The sequence below is a fragment of the Podarcis muralis genome, chromosome 6, assembly GCF_964188315.1.
Source record: "Podarcis muralis chromosome 6, rPodMur119.hap1.1, whole genome shotgun sequence".
NCBI classification, from domain to species: domain Eukaryota; kingdom Metazoa; phylum Chordata; class Lepidosauria; order Squamata; family Lacertidae; genus Podarcis; species Podarcis muralis.
In genome coordinates, this window is record NC_135660.1 from 38,073,755 (window position 1) to 38,095,380 (window position 21,626).

The following is a 21,626-nucleotide window of genomic DNA, read 5'->3' on the forward strand; positions in this document are numbered from 1 at the left end:
AAGCTCTCAAACACATCTGTGGGCTCGTTCTCCCAGCATTGATGCTGTCTCTTCCCCTGTCCAGCTAATGTGTGTGTAAATACTGCAGTAATGAGAAGATGCAACTGAAGCATGCACTGAATGACCATCTGGACAAGTCTTTATTCTCTTCTTTTGCTTTGCAGTCACCAGAGAACATTTGTGCTGGAGGTGATGGGCAGGCACTGTGGGTAAGGAGAGAGGTCTCTTGTTACTGGTTTCGTTGAGGGAGACCTGGGTTTCCAATTAGGGGATTAAATCTAAACATGGGTATATGCCTGCCACCCACCCACCCATCTCCCAAATCTTTCACCATGATTGATAGCCCCAGGTTCATCATTCACAAGCTCTCCTCTTCCTCTGCAGGTACCTTGCATTAGTTTCAGCTTTGGCTTCTGGTGCAGACTGGCTTTTCATCCCTGAGTCACCTCCTGAGGATGACTGGGAGGATTTCATGTGTGAGAGGCTTGGTGAGGTGGGTGTCAGCGGTATCTGTTGCACAACAAAAATGAAATTGTGTGCTCTTTCTCTGATGAGTACAAAGGGGGGGCATTTCATTTATATTCTCTGCTTTAGTGGCCACATCTAAGTTAATGGGGCCACATATATTTTTCCAGAGAGCTTACAGAATCAGATCTATTAATGCACTGTGCACCAGCTCACAGCAGCATTCCAGAGCTCTCTGTGCTGCTGATGTGTTGCTCTTTGTGGAAGATGTTCCTTTGTGTGTATGCTGTACTAGGAAAAGCTGGCTGGCAGAGGCATGGAGCTGGGGGGGGGGGGAGGACAGGATCTCAAAAGAGAGAGAGTTGAGGATTGGCGGCTTTTTAATTTAGAGAAGGTGGATCGAGAGAAGCTTTCCTTCCTCTAATACTAGAATTTGAGGACATTCAATGAAGCTGAATGTTGGAAGATCTGGGACAGAAATACTCCTTTGCGAAGCACATGGAATTCATTCCTGCAAGAGGCAGTGATGGCCACCAACTTGGATGCTTTAAAAAAAGATTCGACAGATTCATGGAGGATAAAGCTATCAGAAGCTAGCCACCCAGGCTGCATTCTCCCTCCACTCCTGGAGGCAATATGCTCCTGAATACCAGTTGCTGGAAACTGCAAGAGGGGAGAGCGCTGTTGTGCTCAGGCCCTGCTTCCAGGTTCCCCATGGGCATCTGATTAGTCACTATGGGAGCAGGATGCTAGACTAGAAGAGCCACTGACCTGATCCAGCAGACCATTCTTAATATCTTAGTATTAGATACCGAACCACCTAGCTGCCTTTAGTCATCCTTTCTCAGCATGCAGGAACTACAACAGGGGCAGGGAACATTTGGCCCTCCAGATATTGTTGGACACCCCCAACTGCTGTTAGCCCCAGCCAGCATCACCATGGTCAAAAGTGATGGGAGCTGTAGAGCAGCAACACCTGGAGGACCATTACTTCCCCATCCCTGAACTGCAAAGTTGCTGATGGGGAAAGGCTTGACTGTCAAGCCTAAGGTGTTAATGTTAGGATTATGAGAGAGTCTCCATTAACAGCCTCTTGCCTTTCCCTGATGGATCAATCATTGGCTTCCATATTTTTCTTTGGATAGACCCGGAGCAGAGGATCCCGGCTGAATATTATCATCATCGCTGAAGGTGCCATAGACAGGAATGGAAAACCAATCACTTCTAACTACGTGAAGGATGTAAGTAACTGGTTAATGTTGTAGAGCCATAGCAGTGAAAGTATTTTTTAGCACACGGTTCTTAGAAAACAGGCTTTTCCATATTTTGGAACTATCTTGAGTATATAAATATCCTGTGAACTTGACACTGTCCATTTTTCACTTGGGCTTCCCAGCTTTCTTCGGGCTTTGAATCACTCTGGAGAATTTTAAAGTGGGCATTTGCAGCTTCAATGCAGATGTAAACATTGCATTGGCAACCTCACGGATTACTGCAATGCACTCAATGTGTTGTTACATGTGTTGTTGGAGTGGATCTGGAGGCAGTAACTGATGCAGAAAACTGCGGCTAGGTTGCTTGTGGGGAAAACAATTTGCTTGCAGGATTTGCACTGGCTGCCAATTGGCTACCGGGCCACATTCAAGGTGTTAGTACTAACATACAAGTCCCTATACAGCTTAGGACCAAGTTACTTGAGAGACCGCCTTATCCCTTACACACCCAATAAATCACTGCTGTCCACAAGAGAGTCTCTCCTACATGTACCAGAAGCCTGCCCTATGGTAACTTGGAGCAGGGCTTTTACTGTGGCCACCCCTCTTCTGTGGGACAGCATTCCTGTCAATATATGACAGGCACCTACTATCTGCATTTTCCACGAGCAGCTGAATGCATTTTGTTCCAGGAGGCTTTCGCAACTGGATAAATGGGTCTTTACTATGAGTATTCACTTGATCTTGTTTTAAATGTATTTATTATATTTGTGGTTTTAGCAGTATTTCATCATGTAAATTGCTGTGCGACAGTGGTTTAGAAGGTGATTAATAAATTGATAATAATAGTAATAATGATGGTAATAATAAATGTCTGACCTAGAGCCCCTCTCCCAGTTTACCAAGGAATCTGGTACAGGGAGGGTGTAAGCATACTTTAATTCCAGATTTTCTTTCTCCCTCCCCCCACTTTCTGATCAGCTGGTTGTCAAGCGCCTGGGTTTCGACACTCGTGTGACTGTGCTTGGCCACGTGCAGCGGGGTGGGACCCCCTCAGCATTTGATCGTGTCCTGGTAAGTGTTACTCTCTTTCTTTTGCCAGATGTCCAGGGTGTTCAGGGTATGTCTAAGGAATGGCTTCTCACTCTCTTGGTAAAGTGCCGTTGTGTTAACTGCAGAAAGGCGAGTCAGAGCTGAAGACCCTGAAAAAAGCAGGAACCTCACAGACTGAGTCCATGTGCCCTGCTGCTATTTAGAAATCAGTTGCCCATGCTGGTCGAGCATTATGCCCCACTGTATATAGGTGGAGATAAGTAAGCCATAACTAAAAGGAAACACTGCTGGTATGTTGTACTGCAAGTCCTCTTTCAAAACTGGCATGCAGAACTCACAATAGGCAAATGGAGTAGACTGGATGGCAAGAAGGCATTTTCTGCACCCTTCATGGTGTTCGTTTTGTTTGTTCTTGGCTTGGCCACTCGGAAGCAAACAGAAAAATTGTCCTGGTTTTGCAGGCTCTGGTGTTAAATCTAGAGGCTTCCTGGACCTTCTCTTAGGCTAGTGCTTCTAGATCTCTGGGTGTGACTTAGATCTGTCTTAACAATAAACCCTGCTGTGCATCATAGAGACAGCCTTGTGTTCTTCAGTCCATTGTGTAGAATGCCTGATCCATTTCTATTTAACACTATTAGAAACCTTTGTTAACCTTGAAATTTTCCAGGATCTCAGTATTCTTCATTAATGCAAGGATGGGGCAGTCTTCACTTTCAAGATAGTGTCACATCTTGTTGCAAGTAGTAGTTAACTTGTAAATAATCCAAGGGCTAGGAACTCTTCTTGGCTGGTCAAAAGCAAGATTCTCAGCAGAGCTCCATTCAGAGCTCAGAATACTTAGATACTTCTTTTTTCTATTCCCTATTTGTTTAGGACTGGACTTGGAAGGAGAGGCTTTTCATTAGGTCATGGTTTTCTTTTTGTCTTAACCTTTCCCACTGCTCCAGAGGATTTCCTGCACTCTTAGTGGTATTGAAACGAGGCAGTCTTTTCCCACCCCACAAAAAACACACACTATTAAACAGGGTAGGAAAATCGCACCAGGAATTCCTGTGCCGCAAGAAAGGAGTGGGTGAATATTTTTCTGCATTTGTAGGCTAGACCGTTCTAAGACCCGGGGATGACCTTCTGTCCCGTCTTCTTCATGTTTTCTCTTTCGGAAATGGTCCATTAGATGTGTTTTTACAGTAATATTTGCCCAGTTGGTCAACCTGGTGTTTGGAGAGCTGAATTTTGCAAACTGCTGGTTTATCCAGTTCTACAGGATAGGAGGAGTTATTTTTCAGCTTCTGGTGCAGCCTGGCAGTGCCCTCCTTGGCATCTTTGCAAGCTGACCCTGTGACCCAGAGGAAGCACTGCCCTCAAAGTAAAGGCTGCTCCTATCTGCCACTACCAAGAATGGGAACTAACAGAAAAAGACAGATTTCCGTTTCTCAGTAAAGCAAACAACCCAATTAGTTGCACGTATTCAGTTTCCTCTGAAGAGGTGGCTCTCTAGGCCTGTTAAACAAGATCGGTCGACATGATAGTTAGAAACGTGCACTAAGAGAGAAAATACAGTAGTTTGGGAAAACAGCTGTTATGAGAACGTGTCAGATAGCACTGCAGAACTTTGTTGGGTAAGAGGGAGCGGCTGTGGACCAAAGCCATTCTGTGCTGCTCCAAATGTGGGAACACATGGGAAGAGTGTTTTCTGTCAGAGGAAACTTTGAATACTGGCTCTTCCTATCATCTCAGTTCATATTCCTGCTGCTGGGAGTCTTTTGTTTCTTTATATGTCTCCAAGGCAAGCCTTTTCCCATTAGCACTTCTTTGCAGTCTTGCTGCTTTGTAACTTTAGGAGATGCATATTATACAGGATTGTGTGCTGCTGCTGATGTGAAAACCGTGGGCATTTGTTAGCGTCACAGTTAGCCCATCTTTCTGTCTCAGTGGTTTTTACATTGAAACACGTACACATTTTTGAAGGGGTGAAGTATGGTTTCCAGTGCTTGGTGAGACAAGGCTCCAACCTTCCAAAACATGTTGTGCTGCAGAATCCCCAAGAGACATGGTATGTGCCTAAATATGCAAGGTATACATAGCTGACTGTCTCTGGAAATGCATTGTGTGTCCCCCAGAGCAGCAAAATGGGGATGGAAGCTGTGATGGCACTGCTGGAAGCAACACCAGACACTCCTGCCTGTGTGGTCAGTCTCTCCGGGAACCAGTCAGTGCGCCTACCCCTAATGGAATGTGTGCAAGTGGTGAGTAGCTCACATGATCATTGAAGCCAAATATATGCAGTGTGGAGAAGCACAGCATTGGGGGGGGGGAAGGCCTCCATTTTTAAATATGTGAGTGGGGTGACAGGGAGCTTCACAGTTGACACATGATGATGATAATCAGCAAACAAGCAGATATTTGGAAGGTTCTCTGGAGGGGGTGGGAATTGTGCATATGTAGAGGGAATATGGCATCTGAGACGGAATACGAAAAATATTTGCTTTCATTGAAACAAACAAGAAAAATAGCCTACGTAGAAAGAAATCTGAAAACATGGTATGAGGTTTTGCTAGATTTCCAGTGGGTAGGAGGTATGACTAAGCTTGCATTCTGTAGTTGGGGTTGTTTTTTCTTTTTTTTCTTTTTGTTACATTTCCTTACCTGCTCATTCCCCTGTTTTATGTGATCTTTTACACAACATAAAAACCACCTCTGGAAATCTAGTGGAAGTTTAGCACTGATTTCCGTTTTAACTGTTTCTACCAAAAGAGTCCATTTGCAACCCTGTTCACATGGAAAATTGCAGAAGTTTTGTGTCGTAACTGCACATGACGAAACCTAAGGTGGCATCCCAGTGTACGTGTCCTTTCCCACCATTAAAATTTAGCATGGCATGGTAGTATGCTGATTGAAAAGCCACAGTTCCATAATGTGCTACAACATAAAAGAAACATAAGAAATCTAACATTATAATCAAATTAACAGAAAAAATAACATGTCTGAATGCAGCCTTGATTAGCATAGGTACCAGCCTCTCCCCATGCACCTGCACCCTTATACCGTATTTTTCGCACCATAGGATGCACCGGACAATAGGACGGTCCTTGTTTTAGAGGGGGGAGAACAAGGGAAACAAATTCTTCCGCTCTCTGCCCAGCGCCCCTTCAGTGAAGCGGCAGGAGGCGCTGCACAGAGAGTGGGAGAATTTTCCCCCTCTTGTTTTCCCGCTCTAAAACAAGGTGCCGTTTAAGGTGCGTTCAGGCGGCTACCTTGGAAGCCTGGAGAGCGAGAGGGGTCGGTGCGCACCGACCCCTCTCGCTCTCCAGGCTTCAGGTTCCTTTCGACCTGCTCTTTGGGGCTGGCGGGGGGAAGCCCACCACCAGCCCCAAAGAGCAGGTCAGGGAGCAGCGGAAAGGCGCAGCAGAGAGGCTGCTGCCATAGGCGCGCGTCACCTCTCCAGCCGGGAGAGGGTCGCGGGGGGCTGCTTTAGCCCCGCGCGCGCTCTCCCGGCTGGAGAGGTGACGCTCGGCTATGGAGGCTCCTGCCATAGGCGCGCGTCACCTCTCCAGCCGGGAGAGGGTCGCGGGGGGCTGCTTTAGCCCTGCGCGCGCTCTCCCGGCTAGAGAGGTGACACGCGGCTATAGAGGCTCCTGCCATAGCCCCGCGTTACCTCTCCAGCCAGGAGAGGGTCGCAGGGCTATGGCATCTTCGCTCCATAGGACGCACACACATTTTCTTTTCATTTTTGAAGGGGAAAAAGTGCGTCCTATAGAGCGAAAAATACGGTATATAGCTGTCCAGTTGTCTTTTGTCCCCATATTTTTCCATGAGGCCTGAGTCAAGCTCTGCAATGAAGGCTTATTATGGTCCCATTGATGGCTGAGGCCTGGTCTGTGGTGATGCTGGGCCTTTTCTGTCATTCTACACTCTAGTTGTGGAATTCCTTCTCAGTGGAGATATAGCTGTTCTCATATTGTCAGCTTTTCAACACACTGGGGAATTGATTTTTTTTTCCTTTCCAGCTTTTCAGGGATATGTGAGCTTAAGGGTTGGTCTGCCTGCAGCAAAATTGTATATATTACTCCCCGCCACCCCGATACTTACTGCTTTATAGTTTTAATATTACTATGTGTTGTATATTATTGGAGCATTTGTTTACCACCTTGGGATCCTTTGGGATGAAGCACTATTTAAAAACATAATTAACCAGAATAACCATTTTCTTCCGGTTTTTGACAAAATAAAATAGATTTTTTTAAATAAAAAAACCACTTCCCAAATCAACTATGCATGCCTAACTTGTTGCAACCCATCAACATGGAGTTTGTGGGTGTATGACTTTGGATTTTGGAGCGCAGAATCTCCAGAGCCCCTGAACCATGCCTTTTCAGTGCCATACACCTTTGGAGATTGGCATACATGACGGAACTGGCTGTGCCAGCGAACTCTCCCTGGGAGAGTTCTTTTTCTTGGTTTGCCCCAGCCAAAGCCTTTCTGGAGAAGAGGGTAGAAAGGCAATGCATCTCCCCCAGGGGTTTTTGCAATCCTTTGGTCCTTCCAGCCTCCCTTTCTTCTGCCGCTTTTTTCTCTGTGTCTGAAATGGCCCTCCGATGAGCGTGTCCGTGAATGTCCTGAAAAGGAATTGGCAGAAGATGACTTAATCTCACTGTACCCTTGGTTTTATTAGATTTCTACTAGAGCCTCGCTATGATTCTCTAACCCCCCACCTCCACAATATCTTTATAGACCAAAGATGTCCAGAAGGCAATGGATGACAAAAGATTTGATGAAGCAATTCAGCTCAGAGGGAGGTGAGAGATGTTTCTGGGATCTGGGTGGAAATTGAATTTCCTCTCATCTGTTTGTTTATATTAACATTTAAAATAACAACTGTTATGAAGGCAAGTCTTGCTGTAGACCTTTGGTATTTAGTAGCAAAGACAATAACTTGTTACTCATTTGTTCAGTTCTTTTTTCTTAACATTTCCAAGGTGTTTTTTCATAGGAAATGTGAAGTCAGGTACAAAAAAAGCATTAAAAACTCCTCTAATATTACAGAAGTTCTTTACCTCTTTTTTTCTGCGCATAGAGAAACCCTGACTCCCCATAGCCATGATTCACAGTCTGAGGAAATCTCTAGATGTTTAGTGGATCTGTGCTCTTTTTTCAACTTCTGATGGCCAGTCCTATTTATTGTGAGCCAAATGATCAGAGCTGATGGTTACTTTTCCTTCATTCTCCTTTCTACTGCAACCCACTTGGCCCATCTTTTTGACATTAATAGCAACATGGGCGTCTTAAGTGTCTAACCTTGTTTCTTCATGGATCATTGGTTCACGAGAATCAAATAAATCTCACACATGTTTTGGATTGCGAGCAGTTGGTTTTCTTCCTATTTTAACCCCGTTCTACTACTACTTGGGTGGACATACAACATACATACATACATACATACATACATACATACATACTGTATGTTCTGGTCACTCATTCAATGGCAGGATCTCTCCATAACTGGAACTAAAATGGGGGGGGGGCAGAATTATGCAAAATGTTGCGGTGAGAATTGGTTCTGTTTAGGGTTCTAGCCACTCCATTCCATCATTTCCCTTTTCTGCTGCTCTTTTTCCTCATGCATGGATGGCGCCATTTTGGTTACGTAAGCAATGCCACTGAAAGTCTAGACATCAGAGATAGAGGGAATTTTTTGACCAGTATTCTGGTCATGCCACTCTTTTAAGTAAGTCCTTAATGCTTAAGAAAGGAACTGCAGGCTAACACTTTTTCCTGTCACCTATAAGACAGTGTCACAGTGACTGCTATAGCAGACTCAAGGCTTAGATAAACTATCAGCCTATTTTGAAAACAGAAACATAACTTATTGAGGAAATGACTGATAACCAGTTGCAGCAAAACAAGGCAATAATTCTGTACACAGTGGGGAGGCAGCCTTCCCCACTTTGTGCTGTCCAAAACATCTGGAGGACACCAGATTGAGCAAGGATGAGGAACTTGTGACCTTCCAGATGTTGCTGGACTTTTGCTTCAATCATCCCTGACCTCTGGCCATGCTGGCTGGGGCTAATGGTACTTGGAATACAACAATAGCTGAAGGAGTCCAGCAATAGCTAAATTCCTCTGAGAATTAGGAAGCCTGCTTTAAGTGATCTTCCTGGCAAAGGAGACACAGGAGTAGCAATTTAAGACTGTTTTTGGGAGTGCATATATTCTTGTGTGTATTTTTTGTTTAAACAAATATAAGTTAAAAGGTCTGAGCATGCTTTAAGATGCATGAGTAGAAAATTCACTTACCTTAATTGAAATAGGTGGAAGATTCCATAGGTCAGCCCTTTCAGGCAAAAGCTAAATTAAATTTGAGAAGTTACATCCACAATGCACTTCAGTGGTGGTACATTTTCTGGAAGGAATTAAAAAGAGGTTCACGTTTGAAGGTGTTGTGCATCTTAGGAGCATTCTAGAGTCCAAAGTAAGAAAGAGAAGAGACTTTCTCTCTGTCTCCTAGACTTGGCTTTAGTGGTTTCTTACGATAAAAGATTACCAATATAATTGTGGGCTTGTTTTACCAGGAGTTTTGAAAACAACTGGAACATTTACAAGCTTCTTGCACACCAGAAGCCTGCAATGGAAAAGGTGAGGAAGCAAAGAGAAGCAGATTTTGTTCTGCAGGTTTCTTTCAGTGTGAAAGGAATAGCTGTTATTTCTTTTGCTGCTTTAATGTTTCCATATTTATCATGGTCTGTTGTTTGTTGTTGCGTGTTGTAAGCATGTTGCTTTTGTTATTAATTTGTTTTTGTGAGCTCCTTGTAAGGAAAGTGTTTGAAAAAGCCACCACTAAATAAATAAATAAGTTTGTGTGCACAAGCACAAATCAGAAGCCCCAAGGCAGCAGGAAGCAGGTCTCAAGAGGGTGCATCTGGACATTTAATGATGGACGGACCTATACAATGCTGCAGCTCCAAAAAGGGCTTCTGTGTGCAATGGAACTTCCTCTCCTGTCCCCACCAGCCCCCTGTACACACTCAAAATTATATTGGGGGACCCCCCAGAGCTGATTTTGAGAACCTATCAAGGTAGGAAAGGAAAGGGAAGTCCTGTTGCACTAGTGGAACCCTGCTGGCACATCATTGGATACAATGCAAGGTTTAAAAAATGTCCACAAGTTGCACTTGCGTTCTATGTTCACAGACAGTAAAAGCAATGTCTTCCTGATATGTAATCACTGTGTATGCTAGAATCCACACTGTATATCCAATAAAGGTTTCCAGTACAGTCACGCAATAAGTGCTGTCTCCTGGACATCTCCCCCTCCCATTTGCAGATGCTCGCAGCCTTAAAGCAGTTGCTTGCATGCCCAACCTTTTTCAATAGAGGTTGGATGTGTCCTTACAGACCAGGAAAGAGCTGCCATCTGTACTGGAAAAAGATCTTCACCTGTTTTGCTCAAAGGTCAAACAAAGGAATGCAGAAGTAACCTCTGGTTTCTGCAGGAAATACCAGCAGCCCTCATATGTGCTTCATCCCAGGGACATAGGCGGCAGTGCTATGCCTGACTCCCTGAGCCGCCTGAACAGAGGTGCAAAGAGATGGAGAGGGCAGGTGAAAGTAGGACCCAATGCTGCTGCTATATGGAGCTCTGAACTCCTTGCACAGGGTGGAAAAACTTGACCCTCTTCTACAGCCAAAAGTTAGGCAAAGACTTTGTGAACTGTAATTATTATGTTGATATATGGTCTTCCTGTCATTTCTTTTAGATCAGGGTAGTCCAGCGTGTGGCCTTTTTCGGCAGCCCTCAGCAACATTTTCTCCCCCCCCCCCCAACCCTCATGCTATCTTCCCAAAGCTGGGTAAGTGAGGCTCTGGACTTTGGGAAGGAAATGCGATGCTCTGGCAGGGTCCTAGAGTCCTCCTTCCTCCTTCCCAAAGCCTAGGTAGTGCTTTCCCAGCTTTGGGAAGAAGGTGGGAGGACTCTAGGACCCTGCCAGAGCCTCACAGTTCCTTCCCAAAGACCGGTGCCTCATTTAGCCAGTTTTGGGAAGGCAGTGCAAGGACTGAGAGGGGGTGTCAAATTTTGGCCTTGCTTCCTTCCCCCCACGCAACAAGGCAGTTTGCAGCCCTTGGGTTCTGTGCCGAAGTACTCTTGCAGTCCGCTTGGTATGAAAAGTTGGACCACCTTGTTTGAGATGGTTATGCAAGGAAGTGAGGCACATCTCAGCCGAGGCTACTCAGTATCTTGTCTGAAGTTCTCAAAATACTTACCTGAAGTATTGCAGGACAAGGAAGTTGCACAATGTCCTCTTACATAGCTTGCTTTGTAGCAGAGGTACCTCCTAAGGGCTCGCTGCGCTCCCAGCACCCTCTGAGTGCTGACAATGACTTCTTCCAGCTGTTTATTATCCGTTTCTGTTCCGGGCAGAGCAATTTCAATATTGCCATTCTGAATGTGGGAGCCCCTGCAGCTGGCATGAACGCAGCAGTCCGGTCAGCTGTGCGCGTTGGGATCTGCCAAGGCCACACAATGTATGTGGTGAATGATGGCTTTGAAGGCTTGAGCAAAGGACAGGTGAGTCTCTCTAATTGGAAGGGAGGAGGTCCTCCCTCCTGTCGGAATACTAGTCCTTCTCATTACTTTGTAAACTAGAACATCTACAGGGCAACATTCATTTGGAACTCCAGTTGTCATTTCTGCTGCAAAATTGGCACCATGACTTATTAATTTCTGATTGGGGTGTGTGTGAGGCAGAGTTGGTTGTAACAGGAAACAAAATATCAATTTGATCTTTCTTCTTTTAAACCACACTGCTTTCACTTTCAAATCCAAGATTTGGAAGACAACCTGGTGCAATGCAGTTGGGAATGGCTAGGCGAATCATGAGAGGTCTAATGAAATCTTTCTTCTCGTAGATCCGAGAGGTGGGCTGGCACGATGTTGCAGGCTGGCTAGGGCGTGGAGGATCCATGCTGGGGACCAAAAGGTAAGTTGACATGACAGCCCACAGAGTGGTTCTCTGCAGATGGGGAGAAATTGCAGGACTGAGTTCAAAGGTTCCAAAAGGTTGGTACCTGTTACGAAGTGTGTAGTGAGCATGCAAGCCTGCAATTCTCACATGCAATCTGGCTCTCATTTCAAGGGATCTTTTGTTCTAAAATGGAATTAGTTTATTATCTCAGGGGGTGCATAGCATAGCATAGCAGTTTTACACAATTGTCCTTCTCCTAAAACAGAGCAAACCTTTCTCAACCTTTCATGGAGGTGACCAGGGATGTATCACTGCTTAATTTATTACAGAACTATTGTAATTTAAGAATTCTCCCCCTGCAGCTTATCTTACCTCTGCCTTCCAGTTGTGGAAATTAATTGTTTGTGTGGTTGTTTTTTCCTGTATGATTTATTCTTAAAAATTGCTGGCCACTGTCAACATATCAACATATTTCTCTGAAAGGTCTCTTGATAACATACCAAGCTTATGATAGTCAGTTTTTCTATGTACTCATCCTTTGCTATTCTATATTCATTTCTTACCATAGTCATCTCATAACCAGCTTTCTCCATAGACACTTTCCCCCTTTAACATTCCAGTGTCATTTGTCTTCTTCATTTCTTAGACGCAAACCTAAAATTGCCAAGCTTCTATCTTATTTTTTCAGCTGTCGGAAATGGAAAGTGCATGCCTGAACTTCTTGGACAGTCATGCTCCTGTATTATCTCTACAGGATCCTTCATTATTGTTAGTTCATGGCCCTTTGTTTATTTTATTTCTCTTTCATAGAATGCTTTATCTGCTTCTCCTGAATGTTTTGGTGCTCTATGATAAGCAAACATAATATTTTCTGTTTCCTACTTCCTTGCCAATTCTTCATTGTCTCATTTGGAGGGCTTCCAAAATAGTTATTCAATGTGGAATTGCCATGCTTCGTTCTCTCATTTCTTTATAGGCCACCCACATGCTGCAAGTCTTAAAGTGGGAGGCTCGCAATGGCTTTTGCAAGGTTCCTCCCCTGCTTCCCTTTTAATCCCCCAGTCTCACTCTAACTGTAAAGGTTAGGGAGGCCTGCAAAGGCTTTTGGAAGCCTCTTCCTGCTCCCCGCCTTTAATATTGGGGTGAAAGGGATTTTTGACAATAGGGCAGTCCTGCCCACCTGTCAGTCATGTGATGTCATAATGATGCCACCTGTCAAATTTGACCCACAAGGCAGATCCTAATAAGGATCTCATTGGTGAAGCCAAAAAAGATTCCCACCCCTGCTTTAGGTTGATAATCAAGTTGTGGAATGTTAGCAAGGGTGAGTCTTAAATGTTGCAAATTCTTGGGTTTGCATAATAATGTCATGAGACTTGAGTCCCATCAGGCAGGAAGCATTATCTCATCCAAATTGCTCTCCTTTCTGGTAAACAGGGCAGGGGGACCTACTGAGCTTGCCATTTATTCCTGTGGGCTCTGAAATTTTGTGAGGGTTTGAAATGTGATGGCAATGGTGATGATTGCTTCTGAAACCTGATGGGGTCTGTGTGCATGCAAATACTCATCTATAAATTACATGTGGGGCAGAGGATCTTAAAATGTGTACTGCAAGTATGAATTTGGATAATGTTCAACAGTTGCACATTCTTGCCATAAAGTGCATGTGGCCTGTACAATAACTGGTTTATTTAAACTGGTAATGAATGCAAAACCAGATCTGCTACAGACACAAGTTTCATTGGACTGTTTCACCAGTCAAGAATACCTGTGGAATTCAGTCCTACAGAGATTTGTCTCCTTACAGTCCTCGGTCTCAGCTATATTGGCTTAACAGATAATTTCACTGTATATCCTGTTGCTGTACCCAGAGGTCGGCAAACTACAGCCCACAGGCCAGATCCAGCCCAATTGCCCTCAACATCCGGTCCACGGACAGTCTGTGAATCGTGTGGATTCCTTCTTTAAAATTTTTTCGTTAATTTTTTTTTCTGCGCCACCATTTTTTGGGAGGGGGCACCATTTCCACACACACACATAGCAGCATCTCCTCCCTCCCTCCCTCCTGGTTTTTCCTCGTCCTTTTGCCAGCCCTGCATAGAGGAGGAAGGGGGCTGGGCTGAGCTGGCTGAGTGCCATTTTGGGCAGTGCCTCTCCGGAGCCAGCCAGCACATTTTGGACCGCTTGTCCCTCTGCCGACAGCCTCTGCCGCTCGCAAGGGCAGACACAGGAGCCGCAGTTGGGAGAGCACAGCTCCTCTCTGGAGCCAGCCAGCCCTTGCGCTGGCATCACCATAGGTAGGCAGGGGGAGGGGAGGGGCTGGGGGAGAGAGAGAAGCGCCCTCTGTTGGGTGCGTGCGCAGTCCGGCCTCCCACAAGGTCTGGGGGCAGGTGAACTGGCCCTCTCCAAAAAAAGTTTGCTGACCCCTGCTGTATCACATTGCAGAGACTGTATAGCTGGAACAGTCACAGGTTGCAAGCATGAACTCATTTCCAAATCATTTACAAGGCCATTGCAAATGTAACAGTTTTGCATGTTACATCTTTACCCTTTCCTGTACTGACCCTGCTTCACTTGTGCAGTACAGTATTTCTTAAGGGAGTGTGATGAGTAGCAACTGAAGTAACCACCTGCTATGTGAGCTGCCAGGATTATGTTCCCTCACATAGACAGCCTCGTTTCTGCTTAGTTCTGCAGGTGAAGAGTGACCACAGATCTTTATGAGCTATCTGACTAAGTACCTATTCTACTGGGCTTATCTGAACATAAGAGTCTTTTCCAGAGTATCTGGACTGTACTCTTCAATTGTTAGCATGGCCAAAGTGGGAGGAAGTTGGTTTAATAAGCATGTTTCCTCTTGCTGGTCAGTAGGCCATTCATTCTGCAGGAAGCAATACAAAAGGTGCATTGTTCCTAAATGACTTGCACTTGCCAGTCTGTGGAAGTGAGCCTGTCTGTCTCTGCTCCCTTGGCAAAGAACATATCTTATCAAAGGCTGGCCGTTGGTGCATGCTCTAGCTTGCCTTTATGCTGTTATTTGGGAAGTAAGGCAGCAAATTAAACGTGGAAGATTTCAAAGGATCTCTTTGCCTGCTTCATGGAATTGGCGTCTCCTCTCTTTTCCTTCACTGTGCTAAGACAATCCTATTCTTAAGCAGGTGTGGTAAAGCAGGAAGAGGCAGGCATCGCGATGCAGCTTTTCTAATAGCTTGTTTTGTTCTTGTTTTGCCAGAACGCTTCCCAAGACATGCATGGAAAAGATTGTCGAAAATGTCCGGAAATTTAACATCCATGCACTGCTGGTTGTTGGAGGATTTGAGGTGTGGAGAAGTTCATTGGACACTTTCAGATTTGAATGAGAAATGTCTCTCTCCTTTTCCTAAAAAGCTGGGCCAGGCATGATTGCACTGATGTTGGTACTTCAGTGTGTAGACAGACTGCAAGGCTGGAATTACCCACATTGAGCTGCAGCTCAGTCATAGAACACATGCCCCTTTAACCCCATCCACTTCCACCTTCCCCATCCCAATTCCTCCTCCTTTCCAGCTTTCTTCCACTCATCACCTATAACCCTCCCATATTCCCCCTCATATCTCCAAATGCCACCTTAACCACTCCCCTGCCAGTTCCACTTCCTGCTTCCCCAATTCCTCCTTTCTCTTCCCCTCAGCCACCAAAGAACTAAAACTGTCATATACAGAAACTCTTCTTCCCCACACCAAGGCCTTCCTGTAACCCCCCCGCATCATGTACTGCAATGAGTTTTCCTTTTTCTCCCCGCCCCCCTGCCCATCGTCCTTCCCCTACTCCTGCCTTTCGACCCTTGGGAAGCAGCCAATAAAAACCATGTGATGACTGACTAGGTTAAATATAGTATATAGTGAGATCTATAGAGTTAGTCTCTTTTTGGTCTCTTTTCATAGTACCTTTTGTTTCAACAATTGCAATCCTCTTTAGTAAACATACACTTTAAATGACTATGTATCAAAAATACCTCTGGACTGATAGATACCCAGTTTCCAAGGGTTCGTTTCAAGGTCATGACTCCTACCCAGCTCAAGAGAGTCAATCAAAATTTAGATTTAAGATGCTCAGAGGTGTAATTTTTTTTTTATCTTGTACTTCTTGCAGCCCAGTGCTTAGGCTTGGGTATGTGGCTTACATTTCTGCCACTCTTGTCTTTTGCAGGCGTATGAGGGAGTACTACAATTGGTGGAAGCTCGTGGTCAGTATGATGAGCTTTGCATCATTATGTGTGTGATTCCAGCCACCATCAGCAACAACGTCCCGGGCACGGACTTCAGCCTGGGTTCCGATACAGCTGTCAATGCTGCCATGGAGGTAAGATGGGTCTATACAGCAGCCACAGAATGCCGGGAACTAGGCATGCGGGGAAATGAATTATGTAACCTTTCTTTCATCAATGTATTTTTATTGCGTATATCAGAAATGTTGGCAAGAAAGATAGAGGAGGCAGGAGGTGGAGCAGGGGAGTAATACAGACCACGTAAAACTACACCTGCCCCAGAATGGTAGACAGAAACTCAGCTTAACACCTGGGCAACTAAGCATCCTTTTCCTTCCTCCCCGATCTGTAGAGCTGTGACCGCATCAAGCAGTCCGCCTCGGGCACAAAAAGACGGGTGTTCATTGTGGAGACGATGGGCGGTTACTGCGGCTACTTGTCTACAGTGACTGGCATTGCAACAGGAGCTGATGCTGCCTACGTCTACGAAGATCCTTTCACCATTCATGACTTAAAGGTGTGTTGGTGGCAGAATTGCATTTGTCAAATGTGCAAAGGGCAGAGGACTGCATGATAATTGGGGGTGGATGAGGAGGGAATATGGAAAAGAAGATGAATCCTGGTTGGGGGAAAAATTCCAAACTTCAGATCAATGCTTATCAGGAACCTATAAGTTGTTATTGATTTCTGTACTTCATGTTGCAGCCCTCCCCTTTCATAAGAACTTGCATGAAAGTGGCCTCCCAATTTTTCTCACAGGCTCATATAAGTTCAGCACAAACAGTTGGGCCTGGTGAGCATTTAAGGTCCCCAACCCTAATCTGCTGGTTGCCATCTGATTGGATTTTATTCTGATCCTGATCTGATTTCCAGATGTATTTTAATTCATTGGCTGATTTTACGTTAATGTGTTAAACATTTGATGTTAGCCGCTCTGAGCCCGGTTTTGGCCAGGGAGGGCGGTGCTGCATTTTCTGCAATAATAAAAATTATTATTATGCTGCAATAATAAATATTATTATTATTATTATTATTATTATTATTATTATTATTAAACAATATTTGAAAAAGCAAGACCTAAATTACATATGTAGTTCTATAAAATGCAGACATCCTCTCTTACATAAGTCATGTTCCATCTGTGAGAAGACCGAAGTGTTCCCAATGAATCCTGTAACTTACCTGGATATTGGAAGTGCAGGAAGGGCTGAAAGAGAGAGGAGATATTAGGACCACGTGTGGTGGCAATGCTCATCGTGACAACTCGTCTGTCTCCTTTTACAGGGTAAATTAAAAATGAGGCAGAATGAATTATCCCTCTGCCACCCTTTTCCACTACAGCAAATTTTGGCTCCAAAGCCCAAGGCAGTTAGGATGGAATTCAAAGTAGCTCAGACAAGCATTTTGCTTGCTTGAGGCAACAATCTCGCCTCTCCTTAGACATGCCTTATACAAGCATTTATGCTAGCAAACTCCTGATCATAGAGCAAAAGCAATATATCATCTGATGGTGACCACTTCTCCATTTCTGATTTTTTTCTATTCTTGTTCTGGGGGAGCCTTTTGCCTTTGCCATCTTTACTGGCAATGAATACACCCAAGCTATAAAATGGTTTACTTGAAGACAGCCTTCTGCAACATAGTGTCTTCCATATATTTCTGACTACAACTCCCATCATCCCTGGTCAATGGCCAGGCTGGCTAGGGCTGATGGGAGTTGGTGTCCACCAACAACTGCAGGGCACCAGATTGGGGAAGGCTGACTTACATTGATCTCAGTGGAACAAATGCAGCAACTGTTGTTCATATAAATGTGTTGCTATCAAGAACAACAGTGACCAAGATTATTTAAGCTGCTAAAACATTCTGTTTCCCTCCTGGTTAACCTTTTCTTTTCACTTGTTTGTTGCACTTAATGACAGTTGATTCTAACACAGTCAGGCTTGAGCAAAGCATTTATAGTCTTGTCTTATCTAATCTCATTCTCTCTGTAGCTCAGAAGTGACATTTCCTTCTTCCTTTTTCTGAAGAGCTGTTTTCTCTTAAATCAGCAAAATTTGTTCCAATGAAAACGATTGGTCTTTGTGTCTTTCCAGGCAAATGTTGAACATTTAACTGACAAAATGAAAACAGACATTCAGAGAGGCCTAGTACTGCGGTGAGTTGCGGAAAAGGCTCTGAAACGGCCGTGCTTCAATTCTTGAAGAAGATGGAAATCTTCAGTGTCATCTGGGATTGAAATAACTTTTATCTCTGTAGCTTTTTTGAATACACAGTTTTATATTGAGTGTGCCAATGCTATGGCAGCAGCTCTTTTAAAAAGGCTGAGACGGTAGCTGAAAAAGCCATAAAGAGATTTGGGGCTTAAAATGGGTTCATCAGACTGTCTTTTTCAGACTGTCTCCCTCAAGAAAGGAGGGAGCAAGTGATGTGTTCAGCAGAGGGAGTGTACTATGCTGAACAATATCTGTGATAGGAACATCTGTGGCCCTCCAAATGATTCTGGACTCCCATCTCCCAGCAGTCCCAGCCAACATGGTCAATGCTCAGGGATGGTGGGAGCTTGGTTCACTGCCTCTGAACTATGGGAAGCATCAGCTAATAGTGCAGGATGCCATCACCTGCTCCTGGATCACAGGGTTGGCACTGTTCTCTGTGACTCTGCTGACCCAATCCCTGGAGTATTGCCAAGACTTGCATCTCTGTAGCATGCGTGAATAGTGACTCAGCACAAATGAAGGAATTGCAGCCTAGAAACCTCTGAAACACTGAAAAGAGATGGATGGTTTTAGAAATGTGATGAGATTAGGCTTGGCTCCCTGCCGGGATGGAGATCTGATGGATTCTACCGCAGTCCTGCGGAAAAAGGGCAGAGGAGATTCCTGAAGTGCAAGGCTAGTACAGGGGAGAGAATGGTTTTGCCAGTGCTCAGTAGCTGGCTACACTGTCACTGGTTTAGTTCTGCTTCCTTTGTCTAAATTTTGTCAACATTTGCCTGAAACCCAGTTCTCTGTGTAGTCCTGGCAGAGCAAAATGTTAAGAACATTCAATCCCGCACACTTCTTGGATCATAAAGGACTCTTCTCCAAAGCTCTTATCCCTGGCGTTGTTAACTTGTGCAAACAAACTCACTTCATTTTGATTTTTCTTTCCAAAAACTGTCTTTCCCTTGTTTTGGAATTAAGATAAAGTCTGTGTGCAGAATTCAGAACCTCAGAAAATATTTTTAAAAGCTAAAACATATATCCTGAAAAACCCAATAAAAATGCAGCATACAATCAGGAACCAGTCACTGAAACAAGATCAAGAATGAGTTAAGAATGATTGGCCCTGGTGTGTTTCATTGGATTTCTACCAAGAAAGCCCCACCCTTTATTCTTGTTGTGGATTAGGGGATGAAACCTGAAGCAGGGCCCTCCTTATGAAATCAGAGGGCAGAAGGTCTTGTATGGAAAAAGCCAGTGTATAAAAAACACAAGACTCCGCCACCGAGGGCTTCAGCATTTTAAATCAGTTGGGCCCGGGATGCTTTCTATGCTGTATTTTCTGTCAGAGATACAGTCATACTCACTTAGTGCATCAAAGGGGAGGAGGGGCTGTAGCGCAGCAGGTAAAGCACATACATTTCATGCAAAAGTCCCCAGGTTCGATTCCCACCAGGGCTAGGAAAATGCTCCTTCCTGAAACCCTGAAGCTCCACCGCTTGTCAAGTGCCAATAGCACTGAGCTAGATGAACTAAGAGTTTTGACTTGGTATTATTAGGCAGCTGCCTGTGTTTTAAAGTGCCTTCTCCCTTTTGCTGTCTTCTTAGCAACGAGAAATGCCACGAGCACTATACCACCGAGTTCCTCTACAACTTATACTCCTCCGAAGGGAAAGGAATATTTGACTGCAGGATCAACGTCCTAGGCCACCTCCAACAGGCAAGTATTGCTACATATTGGGTAGCCACAAGGCAGTGTCAGGCTAAGTCACTTCTAATGGATTAGAAGATTACTGGTGGAGAAAAGGCAGGCAGGCAGATATTAACTGGGAAAAACAGCAGAGCTTTTGTTTGAGAGTTTGTAACCGGAATACTTTTTGTCTTGCATGAAAACACTCATCAGCTACTTCTTCCATTCAGGGCAGTGGGGTACATGCCAAGGTCCTGTTTTCCAGCTTTCAGCTGACTGGGGTTTTTTGTTTAGTTTTCATTGAACTGTCTTCATTTTGCAGAAGAGGCATGCAAAATGGCTGCTCAGTGGGATGGCCCTAGCAGAAGAACAGCTGGGCCTCCCTTGCAGCAGGAGTGGCATGACCACCCTTTGGTCTCTGCCTTCATTTCCTTTTCTCTGTCTCTAGGGAGGTGCTCCAACCCCCTTTGACCGCAACTACGGCACCAAGCTGGGTGTGAAAGCTGTACTGTGGATGTCGGAGAAGTTGAAGGAAGTTTACCGCAAGGGTATGTTCAGAGAGGATCACCTTGGGAACGGAAAATATTCACCCCGGTGTTTTGTAATAGGGAAGATCCTCAGGAGAACTTTGGCAGAATGAGGTGAACTTCTTATGCACCATGCCTCCTTCTGCCTGTCAACCACTTTTATGGTTGCTAATCAACCGAGGAGAGGGATTAAGGGAGTCGGGTGAAGCACCACTGCTCCTTCAGTAAGGGACAAATGCCAGGAGGCTGCTGTGCACATGTGCCTTCCCCCTTACCATGAGAGATGGTCCATTCCCTGCCAGGGCCTAGCCAGGGCTGTGCAGGGTGGCATCCCAGGGAACCATTGCAATTTGAGGCACCTTGCCTGTACCTAGGAGGAGGATGCCATCCTAAAGTGAGGCCTCCTTGGTTTGCTGTGCTTTGAAGCCACTGAGTGCTCTGTGGGGACTGCTCACGAGACCAGTATTTCAGTGTGTGCCCATAGTCATTGAAAACAGTATGCAACTAATTTTCTTGAGTCCTGTTGACTTGCTGGGGTTCCAGGAGCCTCTATAGCTACTGGCTCTCTGCCGGAGACAACCAGGGTAGCCACATCCAGGCCTTCTCAAGTAATGGCAAGCCGTTTGGTTGACATCAGAATTTCTCGGCACCACACGTAAAAGTCCTCTCTGTTTCCACAGGCCGGGTATTTGCCAATTCTGCCGATTCTGCCTGTGTGATAGGCCTGAAGAGGAAGGCTGTGTCATTTAGCCCTGTGACTGAGCTCAAGAAAGTCACAGATTTTGAGTAAGTAGGCACCTCTTTTGCCATCTGAGTCACGGAATGTGAGATTCTGGGAGCAGGGAGGACACTTCCTGCCAGTGCTTTTCATGGAAACTACTGGTGGGCAGAATGGCTGTGAGGCGTTAACTACAGTTCTCTTAGCTCTGTTTTGTGCTTCCTTTCTAAGGGAAGTGGGAAGTGCCCAGATATTTTGGGAAATGGTGAGGTACTCTCTGTTTGCTGGCCCGCCTTGTGACTTGTTTGCCGGTGGGGACATTTTCATCCCTCCTGGGAGTCAAATGTTCAGAATTTAGCATACTGAACATCAAAGTGAGCTGGGCAAGTTCCTTGCCTGCCTCTCCCTTGATGAATTCTTACTTAAGATATGCTCCACAGCCACAGATGGGTGGAGGCTGCCTGTAAACAAGGATATGGGCAGGACGGTCTGTTTCCGATCTGTGTCAGTTTCACATGTGTTCAGCCATATCCCCTCCCATTTCTG

The 21,626-nt window shown here is 45.0% G+C and overlaps 2 protein-coding genes across 4 annotated transcripts in view; one reads left to right on the forward strand and one right to left on the reverse strand.

The window, feature by feature from the left end:
• Positions 1 to 21,626, reverse strand: part of LOC114597707 (endothelial protein C receptor-like) — a 222,794-nt gene that overhangs the window by 30,260 nt on the left and 170,908 nt on the right. The window lies entirely within an intron of this gene.
• The window catches only part of PFKL (phosphofructokinase, liver type), a 40,745-nt gene that overhangs the window by 17,621 nt on the left and 1,498 nt on the right, over positions 1 to 21,626 (forward strand). For all 3 annotated transcript variants that reach the window (XM_077930016.1, XM_077930018.1, XM_077930017.1), the window contains exons 6-21: positions 165 to 209; positions 385 to 493; positions 1,611 to 1,706; positions 2,661 to 2,753; positions 4,853 to 4,978; positions 7,464 to 7,528; positions 9,305 to 9,368; positions 11,152 to 11,298; positions 11,640 to 11,710; positions 14,928 to 15,015; positions 15,884 to 16,036; positions 16,294 to 16,458; positions 18,038 to 18,099; positions 19,754 to 19,869; positions 20,288 to 20,383; positions 21,043 to 21,148. In XM_077930016.1, the coding sequence (XP_077786142.1) occupies positions 165 to 209; positions 385 to 493; positions 1,611 to 1,706; positions 2,661 to 2,753; positions 4,853 to 4,978; positions 7,464 to 7,528; positions 9,305 to 9,368; positions 11,152 to 11,298; positions 11,640 to 11,710; positions 14,928 to 15,015; positions 15,884 to 16,036; positions 16,294 to 16,458; positions 18,038 to 18,099; positions 19,754 to 19,869; positions 20,288 to 20,383; positions 21,043 to 21,148 (1,602 nt within the window). The remainder of the gene's footprint in view (positions 1 to 164; positions 210 to 384; positions 494 to 1,610; positions 1,707 to 2,660; positions 2,754 to 4,852; positions 4,979 to 7,463; positions 7,529 to 9,304; positions 9,369 to 11,151; positions 11,299 to 11,639; positions 11,711 to 14,927; positions 15,016 to 15,883; positions 16,037 to 16,293; positions 16,459 to 18,037; positions 18,100 to 19,753; positions 19,870 to 20,287; positions 20,384 to 21,042; positions 21,149 to 21,626) is intronic.